A 24,033-nucleotide genomic window follows, 5' to 3' on the forward strand; every position below is an offset into this window, starting at 1 on the left:
TGAGATATATATGGCTAACTATTAATTTTGACAGAGAATACTATTTTAAATTTAGGCAAAATTAAGGACTGATTCTTAAAACTGGAAACCCAATGAGTAAATCGAAGTAAGATAAAAAATAAAAATTAAAAACTTATAGGTTAAATATGATTTTTCCCTTTCTAAAAGTACAACTTGTTATTTAATGCTTTGAATTAATTAATTTGTATATATTATAATCTTAAAGCTAATTATAAGGGTCAAATCCCTAACCTCCACTCCACCAACACCATTTTAGTCATTTTATGTTATAAAATTTTTTGGTTGTTTGGAAAATGAAAGATTTTGGTTCAACCAACTCCTAACCATTTTTTTGTTTAAAATATCCAAATCAATATTTTAAGGGAAATGCTAGGTGTCTTTTGGTGTCCTCCCAACTGTGATGTGGCTTTTAAAATTATCGTTGAATTTTAGATTATTATTATTGACTTTTAATCTATTAGTGATTTTAAAAGTCACATCACAGTTAAAAAGACTAGAAAAATACATAGCATTTCCCATATTTTTTAAACTCTTTTAAGGTAATTTACTAGCCATCAATGATGGAGTAACTAATAAACTAAATTTTTTATTCCATTGAAACCCAATTCTTGTTTTAGAAAGTTTACCAAATTACAAAAATTAATGGTTTTTATTTGGTGTCAAACAACTCTCCACCAATAAAGTTTATTAGATTTTCTTTATTGCCTTACAATGTTTGTCACTATTATTTAATTCTTATTCTTTATGGATTGAAGATAAAAGCATATGGGTGGAATATATTTTTCTATTATGAGTTGAGAAAAATGAGTTAAATACACGCAAAGTTTTGCATTATGGAGCAAGTTGTAGATTTATAAACAAATAGAGAGAGAGAGAGAGAGAGAGCAAATAAAGTGGAAATTGAGACAGCCAAGTCCAAACATGAAGACATAAAGTAAACAAGAAGACAACAAACTCCATACAAATATTCTGAAACATGTCTTGACAGATCAATTCCATAGGATGCCTAAGACATGCTCGAAGCTTCCCCCAACTTAGGGCAGCCAGAGAGATTCCTTATCCTCAAGATAAAAAGTTGGCGATCAACTGATTTGGAACAGCAAAACGAGCTAAAAATCAACTTGCCAGCTCTTGTACTCCCACACTTTTAGGCTCTTATGTCTAGCTGTTTAAGAGTACGACGTAAACCGCCATTTATCTCGAAAGGTTAAATTGATAGAAAATTGTGTATTAAATTACCATTTATTATAAAACTAAGCTAGTAAAAAATTTGTGAATTTAATTATTTTTAATACCTGAAAATCTAGTTGCCGACAACCCATCTTGACCAATTGGATGTCAAAGTGGTTTTCCAACTTTCGATACGAGTAGAGTTTATAAAACAATGACGTTTTGCATCAAGTATATATTCATTGTTCTTTTGAAAATGCTTTGTCTTTGCGCAATTTCATTTGATCTTTGTTACTCTCTCTGACTCTTCTCTAATCTCTTCACCACTGCTGACTCTTCTTTACGGTTCGCTCCTCAGTCCTCACATTTAATAACACTAATGAAAATTACATATTATCTTCCCCTTCACACCATAAAGGCCTTGTGTAATAATGCTTGCATTTACTCCACATCATGAGGTTGGCATTATAATGGCTTGGCTATTTTGTGATATAAATGAATGTCTTGTAAAAGATTTGCTCAAGACCCGTTGTGCCCTATTGTGGATGGGACGTGGAGATACACCAAGATTGATGTTCCACCTTGTCGAGTGATAAAAGTTAATTAGGACGTGACGATAAATAAATCAAGGAAGATGATGGGCGTGGGTGCAATTGTTTGACACCATGGGGAAAACGTTTTGGCAACCATGTGCTCCTTCAAACCTTATATAGTTAATCATGCCGTTGTTGAAGCATATGCAACATGGAAGGCTGTGAAATTTAGCAGACCTGGGTATTCAGAGGGTGATGTAATGGAAATAGTTCATGGGTTGCAGATGAATAGACAGTCTTGGAATCGTTACCGGCAATTGATTGATTATGCAAAGATGGTGCTTAAAGGTCTCCAATCATGGTGTGTGAGGCACGCCAAAAGGGAGCAAGCATGGCCGACTATTATCTAGCGAGGATGGCAATCCGACAATCTTTTGAGCAAATATGGGTAGAAGATTATCCTACTTTTATTTATGATATTGTAATTGTTGAGAGTGTTGCATTATTTATGGTTTTAATGAAAGCCTAATTTACCTCAAAAAAAAAAAAATATATATCATTTACTCATTTTGTGTAATCCTACTCAGAGTACGTTAGAGTCCAATAAGGAGTATATCTCCATATATGCATATCCAAAAGAGTAGCCAAATGGTTTAAAATAGTCAGATTTGACTATTTTGAGTCATTTTTGGTCTCCAACAAAATAGTTAAGTTGCAGATTTTTCATCTAGTATGAACATTTCAGCTTATTCACTGTTCACACACTAGAGAATAAACAATGAATGGAAAATCAACCTTTGTTTATTGATATTCCTCTTTCTCTGGTATCCCCTGTAAAAACAAATTAATGGAAGTTGAAATTAATAGTACCTGATCCTCCATTGATCACTTTTTTCTTTTCTTTTTTGAAATGCATGAGAATAACTTCATGATTTCAATGGCAATTGAATACTTGAAATTGATTCAATATTTTTCAATATAATATTTGGCAAGAATAATTTAATGACTTCAATGTCAACGTATACTAAAAAAAAGAATATAACATTTAAATGCAAGGATATAATGTCAATTTAATGATTTTAATTTGGTTTTGGCAAGGGTTTAATTAAAAAAAATGATAAATAATATTTAAATGCAAGTAGTGAAAGAAATAGATAACCTGTTGTTGGAGAGAATGAAGGAAAAAGTAGTAGCTAAAGAAAATAGTTATACTTTTTCGGTAGTTATTCTGACTATTATTGCTAAAGATGCTAGATCGTCATAGATCTTCTCCGCTTCAAATTATTCTTTTAATAGAACCATAATCCTAATTATTTCCTTAATAGAGTTAAGAGTCCTAGAAGTCAAGACCCAATTGGTCTCGCATGTAATCGGTAGTCTCTTGTCCTTCTATTTAAGGAAAAACTATCAATAGACAATAATGAAGAATAGTCGTTTATTATTTTTCTACAATACTGTTTAATGTGCTTTTGGAGGTGAAGATTCCCTTGAAATAGCCATATATCTTTTCCTGTGTTCACATCATCTTCATCTTGAATCTATTCTTTGTCTTCGTCTTCGATGAAGAAAAATTCTGAATAGATTTGTGTTCTTCTGAGCCAAAAACAAGCACAAAAAAAGCCTATAAAGTCCAACCCACCTCAGAATTTTTGGGTGGACCTATCGGTGTTGACTCGACTGGAAACCACTTATGCAATGACCATAGATCTCATTAACCTGAATTCTAGCAGGAGAAAAAAGAAAGAAAGAAATTCGTAAGCATTTTGGCCAGAATTACCATCATATGTTCTTTGCAAACTTCTCTCCATTAAATCCAGAAACACCAGTTAGATAAGATATACAAATATAAGCACTTCGACTTCCATTAGAGAACTAGATGCACTAATCATAGAGCTCATAAACTATATGTTCCACAAAATTTCAGAACAAGTCTTGAAGATTTTATAGCAACCGTAATTATATACCAAAACGAAAATTCAAGAGGAATTTGCATCAGCCACATCAAGTGCAATGTACCTTTTATGCATCCTTACATGTGTATCAAAAGCAATTTGATAATGGCCCTTAACTACATTATGTACTTCAAAGACTTCCCATTACTGGGATTCAGTAATAAGATTGAAAATATGGTGATGTTCAAATATCAAAAGCACAGCCAAATAAGATAATGAGGTGGACTTATGAACCGAGCAGCTTCTTCCATCTGGCATATCCTAAGACAAGCAGGAAAAGCAATACACAACCTGCTGAAGAGCCTCCAACAAAGAACCCAAATATCCCTTTCATATTGTACAATGTACAAGGGATGTTCATACCAAATAACCCAGCTATCAAAGTCTCAGCAGCAATAGCAAATGATGCAATGGTCAATGTCAACTGAAGTTGAATAAGTTCATTCCGCTGGTTGTCAAGTTGGATGTTAACATAATCTTCTGTGTCATCAATATACTCCCGAACCTATAAATCGAATAGAAAATATGAGAGCTCCAGTAAATTTCAAAGAGATAAGTCATGCCTAATTTGCAGTTAAATTGACTAAAAGCATCCCTAATGGCTTAGCCATTTTGCATTTTTAGCTAAAATTGCCAATGAAAGGGCCAAAAAAAAAAAAACCTCCATCCACTATGCAAAACAAAATGCAAAATGCATTCATGAACAGTATCATGCTACATGTAGCGCGACACTGTTCATGAATGCATAATTATATTAATAATTTCTCCTCTTTCTCTCGTTTTTAACATTTCTACTCTCTGCTGAAACGCCGATCTCCTCCATAGCCTCTGGAAGCCCCAATTTGTGAGAAGCCCATAATCACTTTTTGCCATATCTTTTCATTCTTCCCGCACTACTTGCAAGTGATGGACTGAACTGAACATGTGGTGGTATATCTGGTACCCTCTAGTTGATTTTGTGCCAAAAGTTTCTCTATACTGTCCACAATATTGAGCCATAGGCCCACAACAGGTGCAATACATTGATACCAGGACGCTATTTTCTAGATTTCTGTCTAAGTTTTGATGCATAAATTGATCATTTAGGGCCGTTCTAGTTCTGGGTTTTTGGCCTACCTGTGTTTCACTGGTGGGTTTGGTTTATTTTGTCTTTTTGTGCCCTTCACTGATTGCATTTTGTAGATGAAGAAGAAGGGCGATTTGCGATATGCAATTTCAGTGATGTTGGGTTGGTGATGGTTGCATTTCTATGTGATTTCTCTGTGATGGGTTCTATTCTTGAGATGGGGATATCTGACTACCGTTCTGTCCTTGCACTGTTCTCTCTCCCTCTTCCCTTGCTAGGCTAGACTAGGGGCCGATTAGGTGATTGGATGATAGGGTGATCTTCGGTGATGGTACAGAGCAGTGTGGTGTTTAAGCTACTGACAGATGAGTGTTCCATTTGGTGTATTTGGTGAAGATGGGTTTTTAACCAAAATGAATAAATAAAATTTAAAAAGATTATTTTAATGAAATAGAGAATAAATTTAGATAAGTTGTTGGATGCAGGTCTTGAAAAGTAGCTGGCTAAGGTAGAAAAAGTAGGTTTTAGATTGAAATTTAGATAAAAACCACTGTGAATGCTCTAATAAACTGTCAATAAGGTTTCCATGCATCCCGTTTTATACTTGGTGTAGCTGCCCACTAGAGAATCATTTTGTATAACTTTCCAAATAATGCAACATCCTCGGCTGAAAACCCCTAGAATTTAAACAGTTTGAGACCACTACTATGCCATCAAAATAAACATAATTACCTTTTCTCTATGCCTAAAAGTTTATTTTTGGTCACAAAAGTACCATTAAAACATGCCCCTTTTGACCAATCACATGCTACTCTCTTTCCCCAAATAAGAATAATATGAAAACTCATTTGACCATCTTAAAAACAATACTTAAAGATGAAGCAAAATGAGCATTGTTTTTTAATGTCAAGTTGGGGGGCAAGTCATTAGCAATCATTTGGAGATAAATTGGTCCATTAACAGGTAGGTATCTAATGGGATAACTAATATTTCAGCAAGTCATTCTTCTTCAATTTGAATTGTTTCCAAATTAGATTTTTGGATGGCCTCTATGATTCAGTTAACTCCAAATTGAAACCCAAATTGAAACCTCACAAGCTCTGAAACCATCCAAATATCCAAACAAATTTGATATGACAATACATAACAAGTGAGCTATGCATATAGTACTAAATTTTTCCGTCGGGCACTACATCAAATTGAACATATTTGTGAGACAAAGCATGTCTATACTATTGCTTAATAATATGATGATTTAACCAGCAAATGGTGCTAATGAAACATTTGCAAAGACTTAAATCTAGAATACCAAGTTTAAAAGAATAATACTCACAGACAATATCTTGTTACGAGTTCCATCTAGCTGCATAAAATAAGCTTCAAGCAACATCTCCAGATCCTCTACATCATTATCACCCTGAAAGTTGCTAGTCACCAAACTTCCGCTCCTGGCAGAACTAAGTCGACGAAGATGGGGAGAAGTGGTAACTATGCTATTTGAAGCAGCAGCTCCCAGTAAAGCCTCAGATTGTTGATTCTGGATCCACTTCCTTGTCAGGTATAAATGTGCCATATCTTCATTGTCATCTAATAGGTGTTCAATTTCATCCCTTACCTGACAAATTCCACATTACCTAAGGTAAATATTTATTGTAGTTTCCAATAAATAAAACGAGGAAACTTGTATAATATGGCATCTCTCTCTCTCTCTCTCTCACACACACAGAAACACACACACACAGAAACACACACTAATAATCTATAAGAAGAGGAGAATTATAACTAAAAACACACAAAATACACAGGCCTAAGCAAGAAAGAAAGAAAAACCATTTACCCAATAAACATATTCCTAAGAAACTACTTATTAAAAAAGGGGGAAAAAAAATCCTATCCTAAGAAACTTTCTAGAGCTTAAAGAGTGAAAGAGTCAACCAAAAGATGTATGCCTTGAATCCCATCAAATGCCACTGAGCAGCTGTGCATAATGAATGCATATTAGTGTAAGGGGGAACAAAACAGGTGCCTCAAGTCCAAGAAATAAAGGAGCAAGACCAGCAGTTTTAGTGATCATGATTAGTAATTCACTTTAAAAGAGTATAAACGATAACGAAGTACAACTAAGTCTGACATCTTGACGCCTCTAGGTCATTCCACTCCAAATCCATAAAAACCTAATCCAGCATGCATCATCAAACACAAAATCTAAATGCCAGAATGAGGTCCAATCATTTTCATGCAAGAGCAATATGCTATAAAACAGGGGTCATTAGTTGTTTTATTTGTGCTCGTACGAATGGTTAAACAAAAGTTAATTAAGAGCTATATACCACCATTTTATCCCACAATGATGATGTGGCAGTTCCAACCCTTGGATTTTTTTCATGTTTTATTTTTACAAAGAGTGATCTAATAATTGGTTGAAACTGTCACGTCAGCATTCTGGAATAATTGTGAGATTAAAATGTAATTTCTAACTTCTTTTTTTATGACAAGGAACCCCTCTAAGGCAGGACCACTTCGTATACCCACCCCTAACAATGTAATTTCTAGCATTACTCTTGATTGATAGAAGGATTTAAGGGTTTTTCTCTTACAAAAGAGGTTATGGCAGCATTTCAAGAGAATATTGACTTTTTATTATCAAGAATAGTTTGCTTAGGCTTCCAAGTTCACAAGAACTATAGGGTTTAGTTATTGCTCAAGTCAGTACCCAAGAAACAGCACTCTAGGTTTGAGATCAAAGTATGATTCCACTTATCAGACTCCCTAATGGCATCAGTAAGGAAATCAAGGGGCAGAAGAAATCCTAATTCTCTTCTCCTCAATATTCATCTTTATCATCAGGTGACAATACATGCTACACACCCAAAAGAGCAGTGAAGTAAAAAGGTACGAGAAACAACAAAAGAATGAAGGAACATTCATCAAGCATACCTTTTGCACACGTGCAAGCAGACGGGTAAGATTACTTTTCAGAGTCCTCACATGTTCAAGATTCTTGGTGCTAACATTCCTGGCGAGTTCATCCAACACAGGGTAAGCAGTTCTCTCGAGGTCTGCCACACTGGAATCCAAATATGTACATACAACCTCTAATGCAATCTCCAGGACCTGAAACTCGAAAGGAAGGTCATACTGCAAACCTTCTGTGGCTTCTGGAACAGGTAGCCATTGCCTCCCTGTTGAAACATGTGTTTCGTTATCTTGTTCATCAATGTGGCCGGCTCCCTGGAATGGGCTTTTATGAGGAAGTTGTTGCCTTAGCTGATCCACAAAAGGAAGAACCTCTTGGCGGAGAGGTTCAAGCAACAGCACTTCTTCAGCTGTAACTATAGCCTTTATAAACTCTAAATTGACAACCATGGCTTTCTCCCTGGCTGCAAATAAGTAGAGAAGAATTTAGTTTATTTTTTCATCAGAATCAACCACTAAAAAGGTCTGCAGCAGCCAGAAAAACCGCAACTGCTCCAATATAATTTTGATGTAAATAACATAAGGGCTTGTCAGTTTAGTAGCACAATTTTTCGTTAAAAAATCTAAAAAGCAAAGAAGTTGCAAGATTGCATCAGACATTCATATTGAGCAAGAAGATAGATGCTGATGTTAAGAAATTAATTAAAATTTGTTCTAGCATTCATCCTGGTAACACAACTGGTTGCATCATGGAAGGATATGTACATAACCAAAGCATTCCTACACAGTATTGCCCATCCACATAAGGAAACTTGTCTGCAAACTTGCACCAAGTTGTGGGTTAAAAAATGGCAAGCAGACCCCTGAAAATATTCCTCAAACAACATAGAAAACTTCATCCAACATGCCAGTGCATCTACCATGACCAAGCAAATCAAATTACAAAAGATTAAAAAAAAGAAAAAAGAAAAAGAACTCGAATAAATAATAACCCACACGCACTGCCAAAAAATCTAAATATTTGTTTGAAATTATCACAAGCCTCTCCATTGGCACTCAAAACGCTAATCAACAATACCCAAAGACAAAGTCCCATAAATCCTTGTAAACACAAAGCTGCACTCTCAAATTTTATAAAAGATGCGAATTTAAAAAAGGTTAAATCTTAAACCACTATTCTTCCATTTCTTTGATGTTACCACGAGTAATCCATTTCTAGCTAGAATTATTTCAAGCCCACGAATTAACATAACACGTTAATAATAAACAAACAAATAAAAAGATAGATAAATAATAAGAAATAAATAAATATAATCAGATTGGTAAAATTCTTACCAAGTATACTGGAGGAGTGAGAGAAGACAGGGCCAAGAATCCTCAAATCCCTAGCAGGAATAGCTGCGCGCCGAACGATGGCGCTCTTGTCGCACTCCACCAGCTCCGACCGCCCCGACCGGTCGAACCTCATCCACAGCTTCGCCCCCCCAGTCTTCTTCTTCCCCTTCCCCACACCCCCTCCTCCTCCTCCAACTATGATGCTGTTGCTGTTGTTCGGAGGCGAACTGGATCCTCCGATCGGCAGCATTGGCGCAGGTGGCGGAGACCTAGCCGGCCTCCTCAAGCGAGGCCACCCGATGGTCCGGGAAGAAGACCCGGGCTTTTTGCCCATAATTTGGTAAGACTATTTCTCTTTCTCTTTGTCTCTCTCCCTGCGTGATATGTATGAACTTTGCGAAGTGGGTTTTTGGGGATTTAGGAAGCCATGGATATGGCCGGGCTCGCCTGAGAGTCAGCCTTTGTTTCGTCTTCTACTTCGCCGTCTTCTTCTTCTGCCATAAACGCCTGCCCCGCTTGATGATTTCACCCCTTTCTGCTTTCGTGGTTCTTTTTTAAAAAAGGTATAGAATAAAGGAGGTCGCAACTGCCCTCTTATTTGATTGGTAATGCAACGTACCACCTTTTTTTTTTTTTTTTTGAAAAATAATTAAAAAAAAAAAAAAAAAACTCATCAAACTATAGCCGTGATATTGCCTTACAATATTCCAAATATATTAAGGTAGATCATCAAAGTACCACTATGTGCTAAAAAGGTCACTCCGTTAGTCAATGCCTTCAATTTCGATGGAGATGGAAAACTGATCACGTGCCGAGCACATGAGAAGTTATGACATAAACTTCCTAAAATGCCCCTTTTTCTTAAAAATAAAACTAATATTAAAAAACAAACAAAAAAACACAAAGAAGTGGCTTACCGTCACCGCAAGGCTATGGAGAGTGGCTCACAGGCTGTGGTGGTGGCTCGCGCGGCCTTTGACTTAAATTCTATAAATAAAAAAATAAAATATTAGTTTTTAAAATTAATGTTTTATTTTTAAAAAAAAATAAAAAATGGTATTTTAGGAAGAATGGCAAAAAAATGGTCACGTGATTGATTTTCCATCCAAATTGATGGGGCTGACTAACAGCTCATTCGCATAGGTGTATATATAAGTCTACCGTCTCAATAAGTATAAAAATTATTGAATTTCATAATAAGCCAACTTTTCATTTGATTTACCAATCATGATTGTACAACAACAACTACCTTAATTAAGTCCAACATTTCAATTAAAAAAATTTGTAACTGATGAAGTAAACATCGTAGACATAAAACCCTTAAAACATATTATTTAGCTGTGAATATATGTGCATGATTCAATTTTCCGTTTTGAAACATACACATATAGACCTATTTAAGTCATACATATATGTACATCTATAACTCAGCTACACATATATATACAAGACTGAGAATGGACGTCTTAGGAATTCCTTAAAAACACGTTGTTTAAATTGAATTGGAACGGAGTTCTCGGCAACACATTTTTATTCCCAGTTCGAACTAAACTTGGAATGGGGCTCTCTAGAACACTCTTGTTCGAACAAAAAACTTACCAGTTCGAACCAAAAACTAGAAAAATAATGTTTTACTAAAAAAAGTCAAAGCGTTCCTTTGTTTACTAATTCTAATTGTTTTATTCACTTAATTTAATTATAATAAATTTCTTAATTACCTTCTTTGGTGTTACAAAAAATGCAAAATGCATTTTGTTTACATAATAGGGTGGATGAGGTTTTTAGTGATTTAGTTAGCCATTTTAGTTAAAAGGAGAAAATGGCTAAGCCATTGAGAGTGCTTTGATTAAAAACTAAACATACAAGATCTTCAATTGGTTGCTTGAAAAGGAACTCATGAAGACAAGAGAATTAGGCCACTAGGAGGAAAGTTAATCCAACATGGAAGCCAAACCCTTGAGTCTCATGAATCATGATTCCATCTCTAACCATGAATCATGTTATTTTCCAAGAACATGAACGAGAAGATCAAAATGTTTTGACAATAATACTTAATTAATCTATAAAATAGCCAATGAATTAGTCTAATATGTACATTGATCATTCCAAATTTACTAGATGATTAACAACTTGAGAGCAAGCTATTTTAAGTAATTAATATACTAACCTAAAAAACATAGAAACACACACCTAAAAAAACCTTTCATGGAGCTCAAGTCCCCAAGAGAGAAAACCTTCACAAACAAGTTTATGTGTCGTTCTTCCCTTCTCTTCCACATCATGTATCCTCCACCAATCTTCTTGGACTGGTTTATCCACTTCTTTGTGAGGTATTCCATCGCCCCAGGTGATCTTTATAGGAGAGGAGGGATGGTTCATTTTCCTTCCCTCATCCCTTCCCTTTTGTCCTAGTTTTTCTTTGTGCATTCTCCCTGCTTCTTTCTTCTTCTTAGTTTTTCAATTTCAGTTTTGCTGCTCTTCTTCCCAAAATCTATGTGTCTACTCCTCCACTTCCAACCTCTGCTCAGTTTCCCCGGTGGTTTGCTCTCTCTTCAGATTTGGAGTTTAGAGCTTGGATTTTACAAGCCATATATATACTCCTATGTTTTCCCTCACCGCATACGTGTCACACCACTATAACCTTCAACCTCTTCACTCTCCTACACTTCCCCACGCCTCCATTCAACCCTCACGAGTTGGCAAGTCGCCCCTCACACGCCTATGCATGGTCATCACTCGCCCATGGATGGCCTCCACACTAGCTCCTCCTCCCAATGACTCCTCTTGGGCAACGCGGTTGGTTTTTGGTCTTTTGTCTTAAGAGTTTCTTTTGTTTTTTCTGGTTTCTTAGATCAAGATTTGTGCTTCAACTTAACCCGATCTAATTGGGCTTCAAACTCATTGTCCTATAAGAAGATCTCACTACCGTTATGTTTTTTTCTTCTTCTTAGTCTCTTCAATTTCCATGGAAGTTTCTCAAGAGCTGAGTTACATAGGGTTTTCTTACAACAGATAATTTTATCCACCATATTGGCGTGCGGCCTTCACTGGTTGTATTCCCACTTAACTTCCACCTTCCTGGTTTCTCTTTGGTGCAGCGAGGTATTAGTTATCTATCTAATTTTGGTGTTTTGCTTGTTTTGCTTATATTATTTTTCTCCTTTTATTTATTTATTTATTTTGGAAAAAAATGCACTTTACCCTCCTAAAGTTTGATCTATTTTTCAATTTGAACCCTAATATTTAAATTTTGCATTGTACCTTCCTAAAATTTCAAAAATTTTCAATTCGAACCGTTTGTTGTCATTGCCGTCTAAGAAGACAGAAAGTCCAAGTGCGTCTCATGTGATATTTTTAGTCTTTTTCTCCCCTGTTTGCCTCCAACCCATTTGTGTGGATTTCTAATTTTGTAGCTTGTTAGGTTTCAGGGCCATACGAAGAGAGCTCCTGAGAACCTCTTTGTCAGTCTCCAATATAATTTGGGAATTCTTCGTGAATCCCAGCACATGCCAATTTGCTTCAGCTATTTCAATGGTGAACTATTTCACCCAAGAAGGCAGAGGAGGCGCACCGCAGATTTTCAAAGAGCCTGTGTTAAGAGAGTAAACCTCAACTAGTTCCTTGAGAAGAAGTTCGTCTTCTTCTTCTTCTTCTTCTTCTAGAAACCTTCTATCACTAGTTTCTTCTCCTTCTGGAATCCTTCGCTTAAGAATTGAAATTCTCACCACCTTGTAATCGTTGGTCCGCAAATCAAATCCAAAGGTTTCGTCATGCATCATCAATGTGATGAAACGTTCTAGAAGATTCACAATTTTTCTAATAGACGGATTCTAAAGAAAAATGTTTTCACTTCCTTCTGAAAAGCATATCAAACCGTTGTCAGAACCAATAAATTTGTGATAAGAACCGTTTTTCATTAGATAACGACCACTTTTCATTCGATACTCATTGTCTTAGAACAATCTATAGTGATCTTTATAGCGTGCTCCATAGGGTTTAGAGGTGTGGTACTTGAATATTAGAGTGTTGCTCTTATTGTTTTGAATTGATTGACACCGATGGAAATCGATGAAGGGAAGGCTTGTGATAAGAGAGTTCCAAGATTTGCAAACCCCTCTGAATCGGATTAGGGATTTGACGGGTAGTCTCTAGGCAATGTGGAAGGCTTGTGATGAGAAAGTTCCAGGATTTGCAAACCCCCCTGAATCGGATTAGGGATTTGACGAGTAGTCTCTGGGTAGTGTGGACATTCCACACAGTGGGTTGGGGTCAAACAAGGTGTGACATCCTATAAATTTTATAGATTAAAATAAAATTATAAAGCATTTTGTTATATATATATATATATGAGGACTCCGTGTCTTACCTTCATCCATGTGTCTCTTACTTTTATTTTGGAATTGCCATGTGGTTTCATGCATTAGGAAAAAGCCTCCACGTAATGGGCGCAAATGTACCCTTGCATGACTGTTTCCCTTAGCCTTTAAACACTTGTCATTTAACTTATATTTTTTGTATTATTTTATACCCCTCTCAACACTATATATACCCAAAAGCCTTCTCTTCCCCTCACAACCTTAGTAGTGAAAATAGGAGTTTATTCAGTTCCTTGCAACCCCCACCCACCCCCCCCCCCCCCCCCCCAATTCTAGCACAGTAGCGGTAAGTCCCCTTCTCTATTATTATTTTATTTTCTTGAAAGAGATTTAGGATAAATTAGTATTTGCTTATTATAGGTATTTTAGGATTTTTGTTTGGGTGGTTATCTAAGGAGTTTGACTCTTATTATTTGAATGTTAGTTCTATAGGTTTATAGAGATTATATATATTTTGTTTAGACAGATTTTTTTTCACATAAGTATATTGTTTTTGTGATTAACTATTATACATCCATAATAATGGTAATAGCAATAATAAAATTTTTATTTGTGTAAATCTCTTGGATAATGTTTAGCGCCTCACACATGTATATATATATAGTCATGTTGTCTTGTGTGTATATATATATAAATATATATGTAGTATTTTTATAAATATATATATACATGTGTACAACATATTGGGAGGGAAATTGGATATCATGAGAATTATTTGTATATATATGCATACCTGTGCAATTACACATGGGGGACCGTACACCCACACACACACTTAAATACTCTTCTAAATTCATCTTTACAATTTATTTAGGTGAAAGGACGACTTGACCCAACCCAGCGTCAAATCCAAGTAAGGGGACACAACACCAAAAACCCCAACAAATTTTATTATAAATCTTTGAAATAAAATGTTGGGGATTTTATAAAGGATTCACTTACATGATTTTAAATTACACTTCCTTTCATATTTTAATGCCAAGTTTTATTAAATCATATGTCATTGTTTAGGAATTTTACATGTTACAGTTACCATATTTCATGATTTATGCATGACTGCAATTATGAATGAAAAGAGCTCTCAAAGTCCATGGCATAGCATATAGTTACAGATGAGTTTACAGATCATATGAAATGTTATATGTGCATTCATGGCATAGCATACAGTTACAGATGAGCTTACAGATCATATGAAATGTTATATGTGCGTTCATGGTTTTAAATGTTTAACCCGAGACACGATTATAGTGACGATCTGTACCGCATAGGGTAGCATGGCAAGCACACCAAAGGATGGTTATGAAAAGGTGTGTGCTACCCGGCTAGGTGGCCTTCTAAGTAGATCACAAGGTCCAAGAGCTACGTACGAAAAGCATTCCACTAGTGAAAGTTTTGTGGAGGAGTCATGAAATCGAAGAAGCGCCGTGGGAATTAGAAGATGAGATACACAGGAAATACCCTTTTCTGTTTGCTGAGAACTAGTAGAATATAAGGTATACGCTAGTGGATAGATTTATTTATGTATTTGATCACTATTGCTATATGGTGCTTTTATATAGACTAAACAAATTCCGAGAACGGAATTTTTATAAAGGGGGGAGAATGTGACATCCTATAAATTTTATAGATTAAAATAAAATTATAAAGCATTTTGTTTTATATATATATATATATATATATATGAGGACTCTTTTAGTTAGGAGAGTATTAGTAGAATTATTAGTCTATTAAATACTTGGAAGCCATGTGTCTTACCTTCATCAATGTGTCTCTTACTTTTATTTTGGAATTGCCATGTGGTTTCATGCATTAGGAAAAAGCCTCCACGTAATGGGGCAAATGTACTCTTGCATGACTATTTCCCTTAGCCTTTAAACAATTGTCCTTTAACTTAGATTTTTTGTATTATTTTATATCCCTCTCAACACTATATATACCCAAACGCCTTCTCTTCCCCTCACAACCTCAGTAGCGAAAATAGGAGTTTATTCAGTTCCTTGCAACCCCCCCCCCCCCCCCCCCCCCCCATTCTAGCACAGTAGCGGTAAGTCCCCTTCTCTATTATTATTTTATTTTTATTTTATTTTCTTGAAAAAGATTTAGGATAGGTTAGTATTTGCTTATTATGGGTATTTTAAGATTCTTATTTGAGTGGTTATCTAAGGAGTTTGACTCTTATTATTGGAATGTTAGTTCTATAGGTTTATAGAGATTATATATTTTTTGTTTAAACAGATTTTTTTCACATAAGTATATTGTTTTTATGATTAACTATTATACATCCATAATAATGGTAATAGCAATAATAAAATTTTTATTTGTGTAAATCTCTTGGATAAATGTTTAGCGCCTCACACGTGTATATATATATACTCATGTTGTCTTGTGTGTATATATAAATATATATGTAGTATTTTTATAAATATATATATATATATACACGTGTATAGCATATTGGGAGGGAAATTGGATATCATGAGAATTATATGTATATATATACATACATGTGCAATTACACATGGGGGACCGTACAACCGCGCCCCCCCCCCCCCCCCCCCCCCACACACACACACACATATAAAACTTTAAATACTTTTCTAAGTTCATCTTTACAATTTATTTAAGTGAAATGACGACTCGACCCAACCCATCGTCAAATCCAAGTAAGGGGACACAACACCAAAAACCCCAATAAATTTTATTATAAATCTTTGAAATAAAATGTTGGGGATTTTATAAAGGATTCACTTACATGATTTTCAATTATACTTCCTTTCATATTTTAATGCCAAGTTTTATTCAATCATATGTCATTGTTTAGGAATTTTACATGTTACAGTTACTATATTTCATGATTTATGCATGACTGCAATTATGAATGAAAAGAGCTCTCAAAGTTCATGGCATAGCATACAGTTACAGATGAGCTTATAGATCATATGAAATGTTATATGTGCATTCATGGCATAGCATATAGTTACAGATGAGCTTACAAATCATATTAAATGTTATATGTGCATTCATGGCATAACATACAGTTACAGATGAGCTTACAGATCATATGAAATGTTATACGTGCATTCATGGTTTTAAATGTTTAACCCGAGACACGATTATAGTGATGATCGGTACCGCATAAGGTAGCATGGCAAGCACACCAAAGGATGGTTACGAATAGGTGTGTGCTACTGGTCAAGTGGCCTTCACCTAGGGAAGTTTCCAACCTGGAAGCTCTCCCCTGTGACGACAGGATGAACATATAGGTCCTTTGAGATAAGCCAACGTGTGCCGCTCACGGTAAATTTGTGATGTCGGGTCAAAAGGATAAAACAGTAGTTTTGAAAGAAAAGTAAAAGGAAGTGCTTGTACATTTTACTTGCTATTCTTATATTAATTGTCAATTATTATTTGTACATAATTGAGATTATAGCATAACATATGTATAGCATGTTTTATAGCATCTTGGTGTTGTGGCTACTTACTGAGTTGTCGAACTCATCCCTTTTTCCTTTAAATTTTTTTCAGATGTGTTATACATAATAGTGTTGAGAATGGGGCTGCCCGTAGGTGTTCTCATTCTTGAGGACCCAATTATATGGCATTATGCTTAGGATACCTGGACCTACTGCTTTGCGGAGCCGTAGGAATTATAGAGCTTGGGATTCCAATGGGTTGCAAGGATCAAGCCATTGTTGTGCAGACTTTTGTTTTTTTTTTGTAGACTGCACAATTTTTGTTATGTATATATAGGAGAACACTTGACGCATGGGGAGGCTATAACCTCCCTATAGTGGTCGCTTTTGATTATGACTCCTGACAGAGCTTGAAATGTTTGTTTTGGATTCCCACAGCTCATGTGTAAACGAGATTTTGTAAATGTTCATAGTAAAACGCTAATTCTATATGACTTTTGACTTCCTATTTTTCTTTGGCTTAATGTTAATATAATGATCTTTGATAATTGTTCCTTAATTATTGTGATTTTCTTTTAAGTTCGCGTTTCCCTAATTCACCTTAATTGGGGGTGTGACACAGGGGAGAAAAAGACTAAAAATATCACGTGAGACGCACGTGGTAGACTTTCCGTCTTCTTAGACGAAAATGACTAACGGATGGTTCGAATTGAAATTTTTTGAAACTTCAGGAGGGTACATTGCAAATATGGGTGTCAATCCGGTCCTGATTCCGGGTTGTTAGCCAAAACCGGGAACCACAATCGAGGTACCCCTGTTATTAATTTTGGAAAATCGGAATCAGGTAACCAGTTATATAATAACCGGCCAATTCTGATTGGTACCCGGTTATCTGGACCGGGTAACCGGTTTTAAATTTTTTTTTGTATTTTGGGCTTATCTGAACCCTAATTTTTGTTCCGAACCCTAATTTTTGGACTCAACCCAAAGTCTCACAAATCCTCACAATTTCTAACTTCTAATCCTACAAGCATAACCAAATTTACAAGAAACAAGAAAAGGGTAAGGATTTTACCTATGGCCAGAATCTAAAAATTTTGTATTTTGGGCTTCTTCGAACCCTAATTTTTGGACTCAACCTAAAGTCTCACAACTCCTCACAATTTCTAGCTTCTAATCCTACAAGTATAACGAAATTTACAAGAAACAAGAAAAGGGTAAGATTTTACCTATGGCCAAGGAACAGAAGGGAAGAAAGTGAGAGGGAGAAGAGAAAGAAAGGAGAGGGCTGTGCGTGAGGGACACTAAAAGAGGCGGAAGTGAAAAAAGTGAAGTCGTGAACCCTAAACTGCTAAACCTAGAGTAAAAACAAAAGCAAAAATAATATATATATATATATATACCCGGTTACCCGGTTACCGATTTTTTCCAACCGGTTTCCCGGTTTCCCTGTTCCAGTCCCAATTTTTCGGTATTTTTTGACATCCCTAATTGCAAATTTTTAAACATTGATGTTCAAATTAAAAAAAGATGCCAAACTTCTGGGGGTAAAATACATTTTTCCTTTTTTTATTTGTTTATTTTTAATTTTGTATAGTTTTTTTATGATGTACTTACAATAAAATAAAATAAAATAAAAATACCTAGAAAACACACAACAACAATAATAGCAGTTAGTTTTTTTTTTTTTTTTTTGACATGAATAATAGCAGTTAGTTAATTAAAGAATAATCGACATAGATACAAGTGCAATGGACGGTGGTCATGCTAAAAATCACAACACTAAGCGAGAAAATATGACAAACCTACTATTATTATTATTATTATTTTTTTGAGAAAATTATTATTATTATTATTATTTTAAAGTCAAAATTGTAATTATTTAAAATAATGATGTTATGGATATTTTGAGACTCATTACAATTCAGTTATAAACTGGCATGGTCATTTATGATGTTGTCAAAACCGCTAATATTTGACTATTAACACTGACATTACTCGTAAGGGGGAAAATGTTCACAAATAATATAATTTTTTTTTTTTTTAAGGGACAAATAATATAAAATGGTATACACTACATTCCTATTTCACATTATCCTATTGGACTGATGTGACAGTGTACATTAACCTTTAGATTAGCTTTTGTTAAAAAAAAACAAAAAACAAAAAAATTCAAAGGCTGATGCCTAATGAAATGGGAGTGAGAGAAGGGTATAATATGTAGCATTACTAACAATAACATTTTATAAAGTAATGCCACATACTATACCCCCTGTCCCACCCTCATTCCATTAAACGTAAATGCATAAATGTGATGTATCAAAAAATTTGCAGTTCGATTGTGACAGTGCCTATTAACCCTTTGGTCAATAATTGTTTGAAAAACAAAAAAAAAAATTAATCAAAGAGCTGATGAACACTGCGACATCAGGCCAATGAGATGGAATGAATGAATGTGTAGTATGTTTATAACTCATATTTATTGTACTCTATTTGGACAAATTTTTATCTCAGTCGGAAGAAATTTCTCATTGTATATATAATATTGTTTTGTTAGAGCAACCCGGTCTATTTTTATGAAATGAATAAAGAATAACCATTGTTGTTATATATATATATATATATATAATTTCACTTTAAATCCCTGAATTACCAAGTAATTTGAAAAACTCTCGAACTTTAAAACCTCTCAATTTGCATTCTTGAACTTTTAATTGCAATCAATTTGAACCCCTCCGTCAGATTTTAGACGTTAAAAGTGAGACAATGACATTTATACCCCTGAATTTTTTTTTTTTAAATTATAAATTTACCCTTAATTTCAAATTAAATTTTTTTTAAAAAAATAAAGTTAAAAAAAAAATTAGGGATATTTTGGTCATTTTAGGGGTAAATCAGAAAAGTTAACGGCTAAATTTGACGGAAGAGTTCAAATTAACTGCAATTAAAAGTTTAGAGATCCAAATTGAAAGATTTTGAAGATTAAGGGGCTTTTCAAATTATGTGATAATTTAAGAGTTTAAAATGAAATTATCCATATATATATATATATATACTTTGAAGTTTAAAGAAACTCTTAGAATCCTCTGCTGACTAAAATTTTATAGAGCCGTGTGGGTGTATAATTGTTTTGCATTTATAAAGAGCCCCCGCTTGGGCCATTAGAGCGATCGTCTAAGGCCCAAAAGAGCCCGAGGAGATACGTGTGTGTTTTGATTGATTAGGGCAAAACAAGGCATCTCTCTCTCTCTCTCTGTGCCTGCATCAAACGGAAGCCACCTTCGACTGCCACCGATTCTTGTCGAACTCTCAAAAGCTGTAAGCAACGAAGTCCCAAGGCAGAGAAAATTGTGAAATCAATTCCGAAGCCTCATACTCTCTCGGCTTTCGATTTCTCTGAAGGTATGCCCATTAGTTAATTTGCTTTTTCATTCTTTGTGTTTCTCTTTTTTCTTTATTTTCCAGTTATTCTAGTCCATGGCCAGCGAACCATGTTTCATGCGAATTTTCGATTACCGAAAGACTGAATTTTTGTTCTGTTTGAATATTGTGGGTGATTCTAACTAGTTGTATTTTGGGTTCAAAGTAGTCCTACTTTTGGATAGACATTATCATGAGCAATATGATCTTATAGGAGCACAGTAAATTTATATTATTTTCTTGGATGTTTATTAGTATTGTATTTGATTTTTGTGTGGTTAATTTTTGTTGGGTTTTCTTGATCTTGTGCTATATGCCCATGTTTACATGCATATGTTAGGTTTTGACTTTTGAGCATTATTTTTCGTAGTTGGTAGAATCTTATGATCTTAGGATTCGACGATCCTAGGTTGAATCCTAGATTTTATCAGTATTGTCATCGCTTGATATTTCAATGATTGTGCCTATGATTCGAGCCAACCGGACAGGACTGTCCTTGTTGTGGGGTTTGTAGCTTACTACTTACCCCCTCAAAGACATGCATGTATTTTCCTGTTTTTGTACACTTACTATATTCTACGAAATTGCACAAGTATTGTTGTTCTGTATTATGGTAACTTGTGCGTGCTGTATTGTGTATACTTTCATGTGAAATTGTTCTGATTGAAGTTTTCTTTCTATTGCAGTGGGACATTATTACAGTTTGTAACAAACGTGGTATCGAACTCGGGTGAAGCTATTCCTAGATATTGATATTGGCATCCCTGACAAAGTCATGGCTGTCCAGAAGAAGTTTCGGATGATTACCTACTCGGAAGAGATTATAGATGGACTGCCAATCTATGTTTCTTCGAATTGCCTTCCCGCCAAGGCTTTAAGATATGAACCTGCTGGGCATGCTTTCAACACTGCTGCTCTTAGACTCCTTGGTTGTGAGGAGGAGAAAGCTGAAGGTGGTGATGATCAAAAGGTAGTAGACGATAAGGAACAGACCTATGTGCCATCGTCTGATTCTTATAGTAGCAAAGGTAAAAAGAAATCTGGTTCCGGAGAAAAGCAACAAGATCACTATGCATTATTGGGTCTGAGCCATTTAAGATATCTTGCTACTGAGGAACAGATACGAAAAAGCTACCGTGAGACTGCCTTGAAGCATCATCCTGACAAACAGGCTGCCCTTCTTCTTGCTGAGGAAACAGAAGCTGCAAAAGAAGCCAAGAAGGATGAAATAGAGAGCCATTTTAAGTCTATCCAGGAAGCATATGAGGTGTTAATTGATCCGGTCAAGAGGAGAATTTATGATTCCACTGATGAGTTTGATGATGACATCCCCGTTGACTGTGCCCCACAGGACTTCTTCAAGGTGTTTGGTCCAGCTTTCTTGAGGAATGGGAGGTGGTCGGTTAACCAACCAGTCCCATTGTTAGGCGATGACAATACTCCATTAAAAGAAGTTGATAGTTTCTATAACTTTTGGTACAGCTTCAAAAGTTGGAGAGAATTCCCACATGATGATGAGTTTGATCTCGAGCAAGCCGAGTCTCGTGACCATAAGCGGTGGATGGAGAGGCAGAATGCAAAACTTACTGAAAAGAATAGGAAGGAAGAATCTGCACGGATGCGTACTCTTGTTGACAATGCGTATAAAAGAGACCCAAGAATACTGAGGAGAAAGGAAGAGGAGAGAGCTGAGAAGCAGAGGAAAAAGGAGGCTAAGTTTCTGGCCAAGAAGTTGCAGGAGGAGGAAGCTGCCAGGATTGCTGAAGAAGAGAAATGTCGGAAAGAGGAGGAGGGAAGACGGGCTGCGGAGGCAGCTTCACAGCAAAAGAAGGTGAAGGAGAAGGAGAAGAAACTCTTACGCAAAGAAAGGGCTCGTCTTAGAACACTTTCAGGGCCTCTTGTATCGCAACATTTGCTTGATCTTTCTGGGGATGATGTTGAAAGTCTTTGTATGTCACTTGATATCAATCAGCTAAGGAATTTATGTGACAGGATGGAGGGGAAAGAGACTGTAGAGCTGGCAAAAGTTCTCAAAGATGCACTTGGATATAATCGTGATTCTGAGGCTAAGAAAGAAGATGAACCAACTCCACAGCAGAACGGTAGTGTAGAGGCTAACGGTAATGTCTCATTAGCCAGCTTTGAGAAGAAGGAGAAGCCTTGGAGCAAAGAAGAAATTGAGCTCTTGAGAAAAGGTATGTTGAAGTATCCCAAAGGAACATCTCGGAGGTGGGAGGTTATTTCAGAATACATTGGTACAGGTAGATCTGTAGAAGAAATTCTGAAGGCAACAAAAACCGTTCTCCTCCAGAAGCCTGATGCTGCCAAAGCATTTGATTCATTTCTTGAGAAGAGAAAACCTGCACCGTCCATTGCATCTCCACTTACAACTAGGGAGGAAACGGAAGGGCAATCGATGACTCAGGGTTCTCAAAACAGTGCTTTAAAGATGGATAGTTCTGAAGAATCTTCAACCAGAAGCACAAACAACCAGAATCCTTCTGATTCGAGTGCTGCTAATGGGGTTTCTTCAAGTTCGGAGCAAGATGTGTGGTCTGCTGTACAAGAAAGAGCATTGGTTCAGGCTTTAAAAACCTTCCCAAAGGAAGCCAATCAGCGATGGGAGCGAGTTGCTGCAGCGGTTCCTGGGAAGACTGTGAACCAGTGCAAGAAGAAATTTGCGTTGCTGAAGGAGAGCTTTAGAAACAAGAAAACTGCTGTTTAGTGTTTTGGGCTTTATTGTTGATGGGGCAGAAAAATTGACAAATGCATATTGGGGGGGTGGTGGGTAGTGGGGGGACTGTTTTTGGGCATCTATTTTATATTCAGTTCCTTCAGGATAGGAGTCACTCTAGCTACATTGTGGTTGAGATAAATTTCTTGTTTGTTCTATTCCAGATTTTGTTGCTATGCCATGTAGGCTTCATAGTTAACATTTTTGAAGGGGGGAAAGTCCTAAGATAGAAAGAGTCTGGAGATCTATTTTGTGCTGATGTGTTTCAGAACACACTTTATTTATTATCACTATTATATCGGCGGTTCATGATGTTGTATTGAGAGAGCAGGCAGGCGAGGTCTTTAGTTTTTGATATAAAGTAGGGAGAAATGATAATTTATATGGAAATCAGTTTATGGTTTCTTATTGGGGTGGTTCATTTTGATAATAGTTACACCAACTGTTTTTAATTATTATTATCATTATTTTTTAATTTCAAGTGTCTTTCATTGCTGATGTAGGGCTGCCTTTCTGAAGACTAAAGATTAAAAATATATTATCTATTCAGTTAACTCTATATATATTATTTTGTTTTGTTTTATTTATTGATCTTTCTCTTTCCAATCAAACAGAAAACTTCATCCTGTAGAAAGATTCAGTGCTGGGAAGAAATTTATATGCTTCTTTTGACAGGTGTCTTTTCATGCTTCTGCTAAGTAATGCTGTGGTATGTTTGGACTTGCTGCAGCTCATTCCTGTATGGAAATCTGGCATCATTTTCTAGTTCTTCAGCCAAAGATTTTAACAAAAACATTTGGCTGTAAAATCCTTTCTGAAACTTCAATGGTAAACAAAAGCGTAGCTAGTTTATGAACTTTGAAGTTGTCAGATCTCTCTTTATTTTATTCTCTCGAGTGTGATTGGCATTGTGATGTCGTGGATCAAATCTAAAACTGCGATTAAAAAACGTATAAAAAAAAATTGCGTTTTCAATGTAGGCAATGAGGTGTATTTTTTTAAAAACACAATTTTACAGATCGAATTACTATTTTACTAAATCTTAAATTATGTTTTTAAAAATCGTATTTTAAAATTGAACGTTTTGAAATCATAAT

The 24,033-nt window shown here is 35.6% G+C and overlaps 2 protein-coding genes and 1 pseudogene across 2 annotated transcripts; 1 reads left to right on the forward strand and 2 right to left on the reverse strand.

Annotated features, from left to right (window-relative positions):
- Nucleotides 1–3,558: 3,558 nt before the first annotated feature.
- On the reverse strand, nucleotides 3,559–9,543 carry MGT6 (magnesium transporter 6). Its single transcript, XM_059602964.2, has 4 exons — nucleotides 8,994–9,543; nucleotides 7,680–8,122; nucleotides 6,076–6,357; nucleotides 3,559–4,181 (listed from the first exon to the last, which is right to left on the reverse strand). The coding sequence occupies exons 1-4, from the start codon at nucleotides 9,325–9,327 to the stop codon at nucleotides 3,903–3,905; spliced, it is 1,338 nt and encodes a 445-aa protein (XP_059458947.2). The 5' UTR covers nucleotides 9,328–9,543; the 3' UTR covers nucleotides 3,559–3,902.
- A 2,989-nt stretch (nucleotides 9,544–12,532) lies between these two features.
- Nucleotides 12,533–13,365, reverse strand: LOC148587518 (F-box/kelch-repeat protein At3g23880-like; annotated as a pseudogene).
- A 6,597-nt stretch (nucleotides 13,366–19,962) lies between these two features.
- Nucleotides 19,963–23,253, forward strand: LOC132167098 (uncharacterized). The gene is made up of 2 exons (XM_059577995.2): nucleotides 19,963–20,184; nucleotides 20,889–23,253. Exon 2 carries the CDS (start codon nucleotides 20,978–20,980, stop codon nucleotides 22,925–22,927), a length of 1,950 nt encoding a protein of 649 aa, XP_059433978.2. The 5' UTR covers nucleotides 19,963–20,184; nucleotides 20,889–20,977; the 3' UTR covers nucleotides 22,928–23,253.
- Nucleotides 23,254–24,033: the final 780 nt, after the last annotated feature.

The sequence above is a fragment of the Corylus avellana genome, chromosome 2, assembly GCF_965113065.1.
Source record: "Corylus avellana chromosome 2, dhCorAvel1.hap1.2, whole genome shotgun sequence".
In the NCBI taxonomy this organism is placed as follows: Eukaryota; Viridiplantae; Streptophyta; class Magnoliopsida; order Fagales; family Betulaceae; genus Corylus; species Corylus avellana.

Coding starts and splice junctions, on each gene's coding strand:
- MGT6 (XM_059602964.2), bottom strand. CDS start 9,327: ATGGGCAAAAAGCCCGGGTCTTCTTCCCGGACCATCGGGTGGCCTCGC. Junction 8,123..8,993: donor TCACTCCTCCAGTATACTTG/GTAAGAATTTTA, acceptor ACTTATTTGCAG/CCAGGGAGAAAGCCATGGTT. Junction 4,182..6,075: donor CTCGTAACAAGATATTGTCT/GTGAGTATTATT, acceptor TTCGATTTATAG/GTTCGGGAGTATATTGATGA.
- LOC132167098 (XM_059577995.2), top strand. CDS start 20,978: ATGGCTGTCCAGAAGAAGTTTCGGATGATTACCTACTCGGAAGAGATT.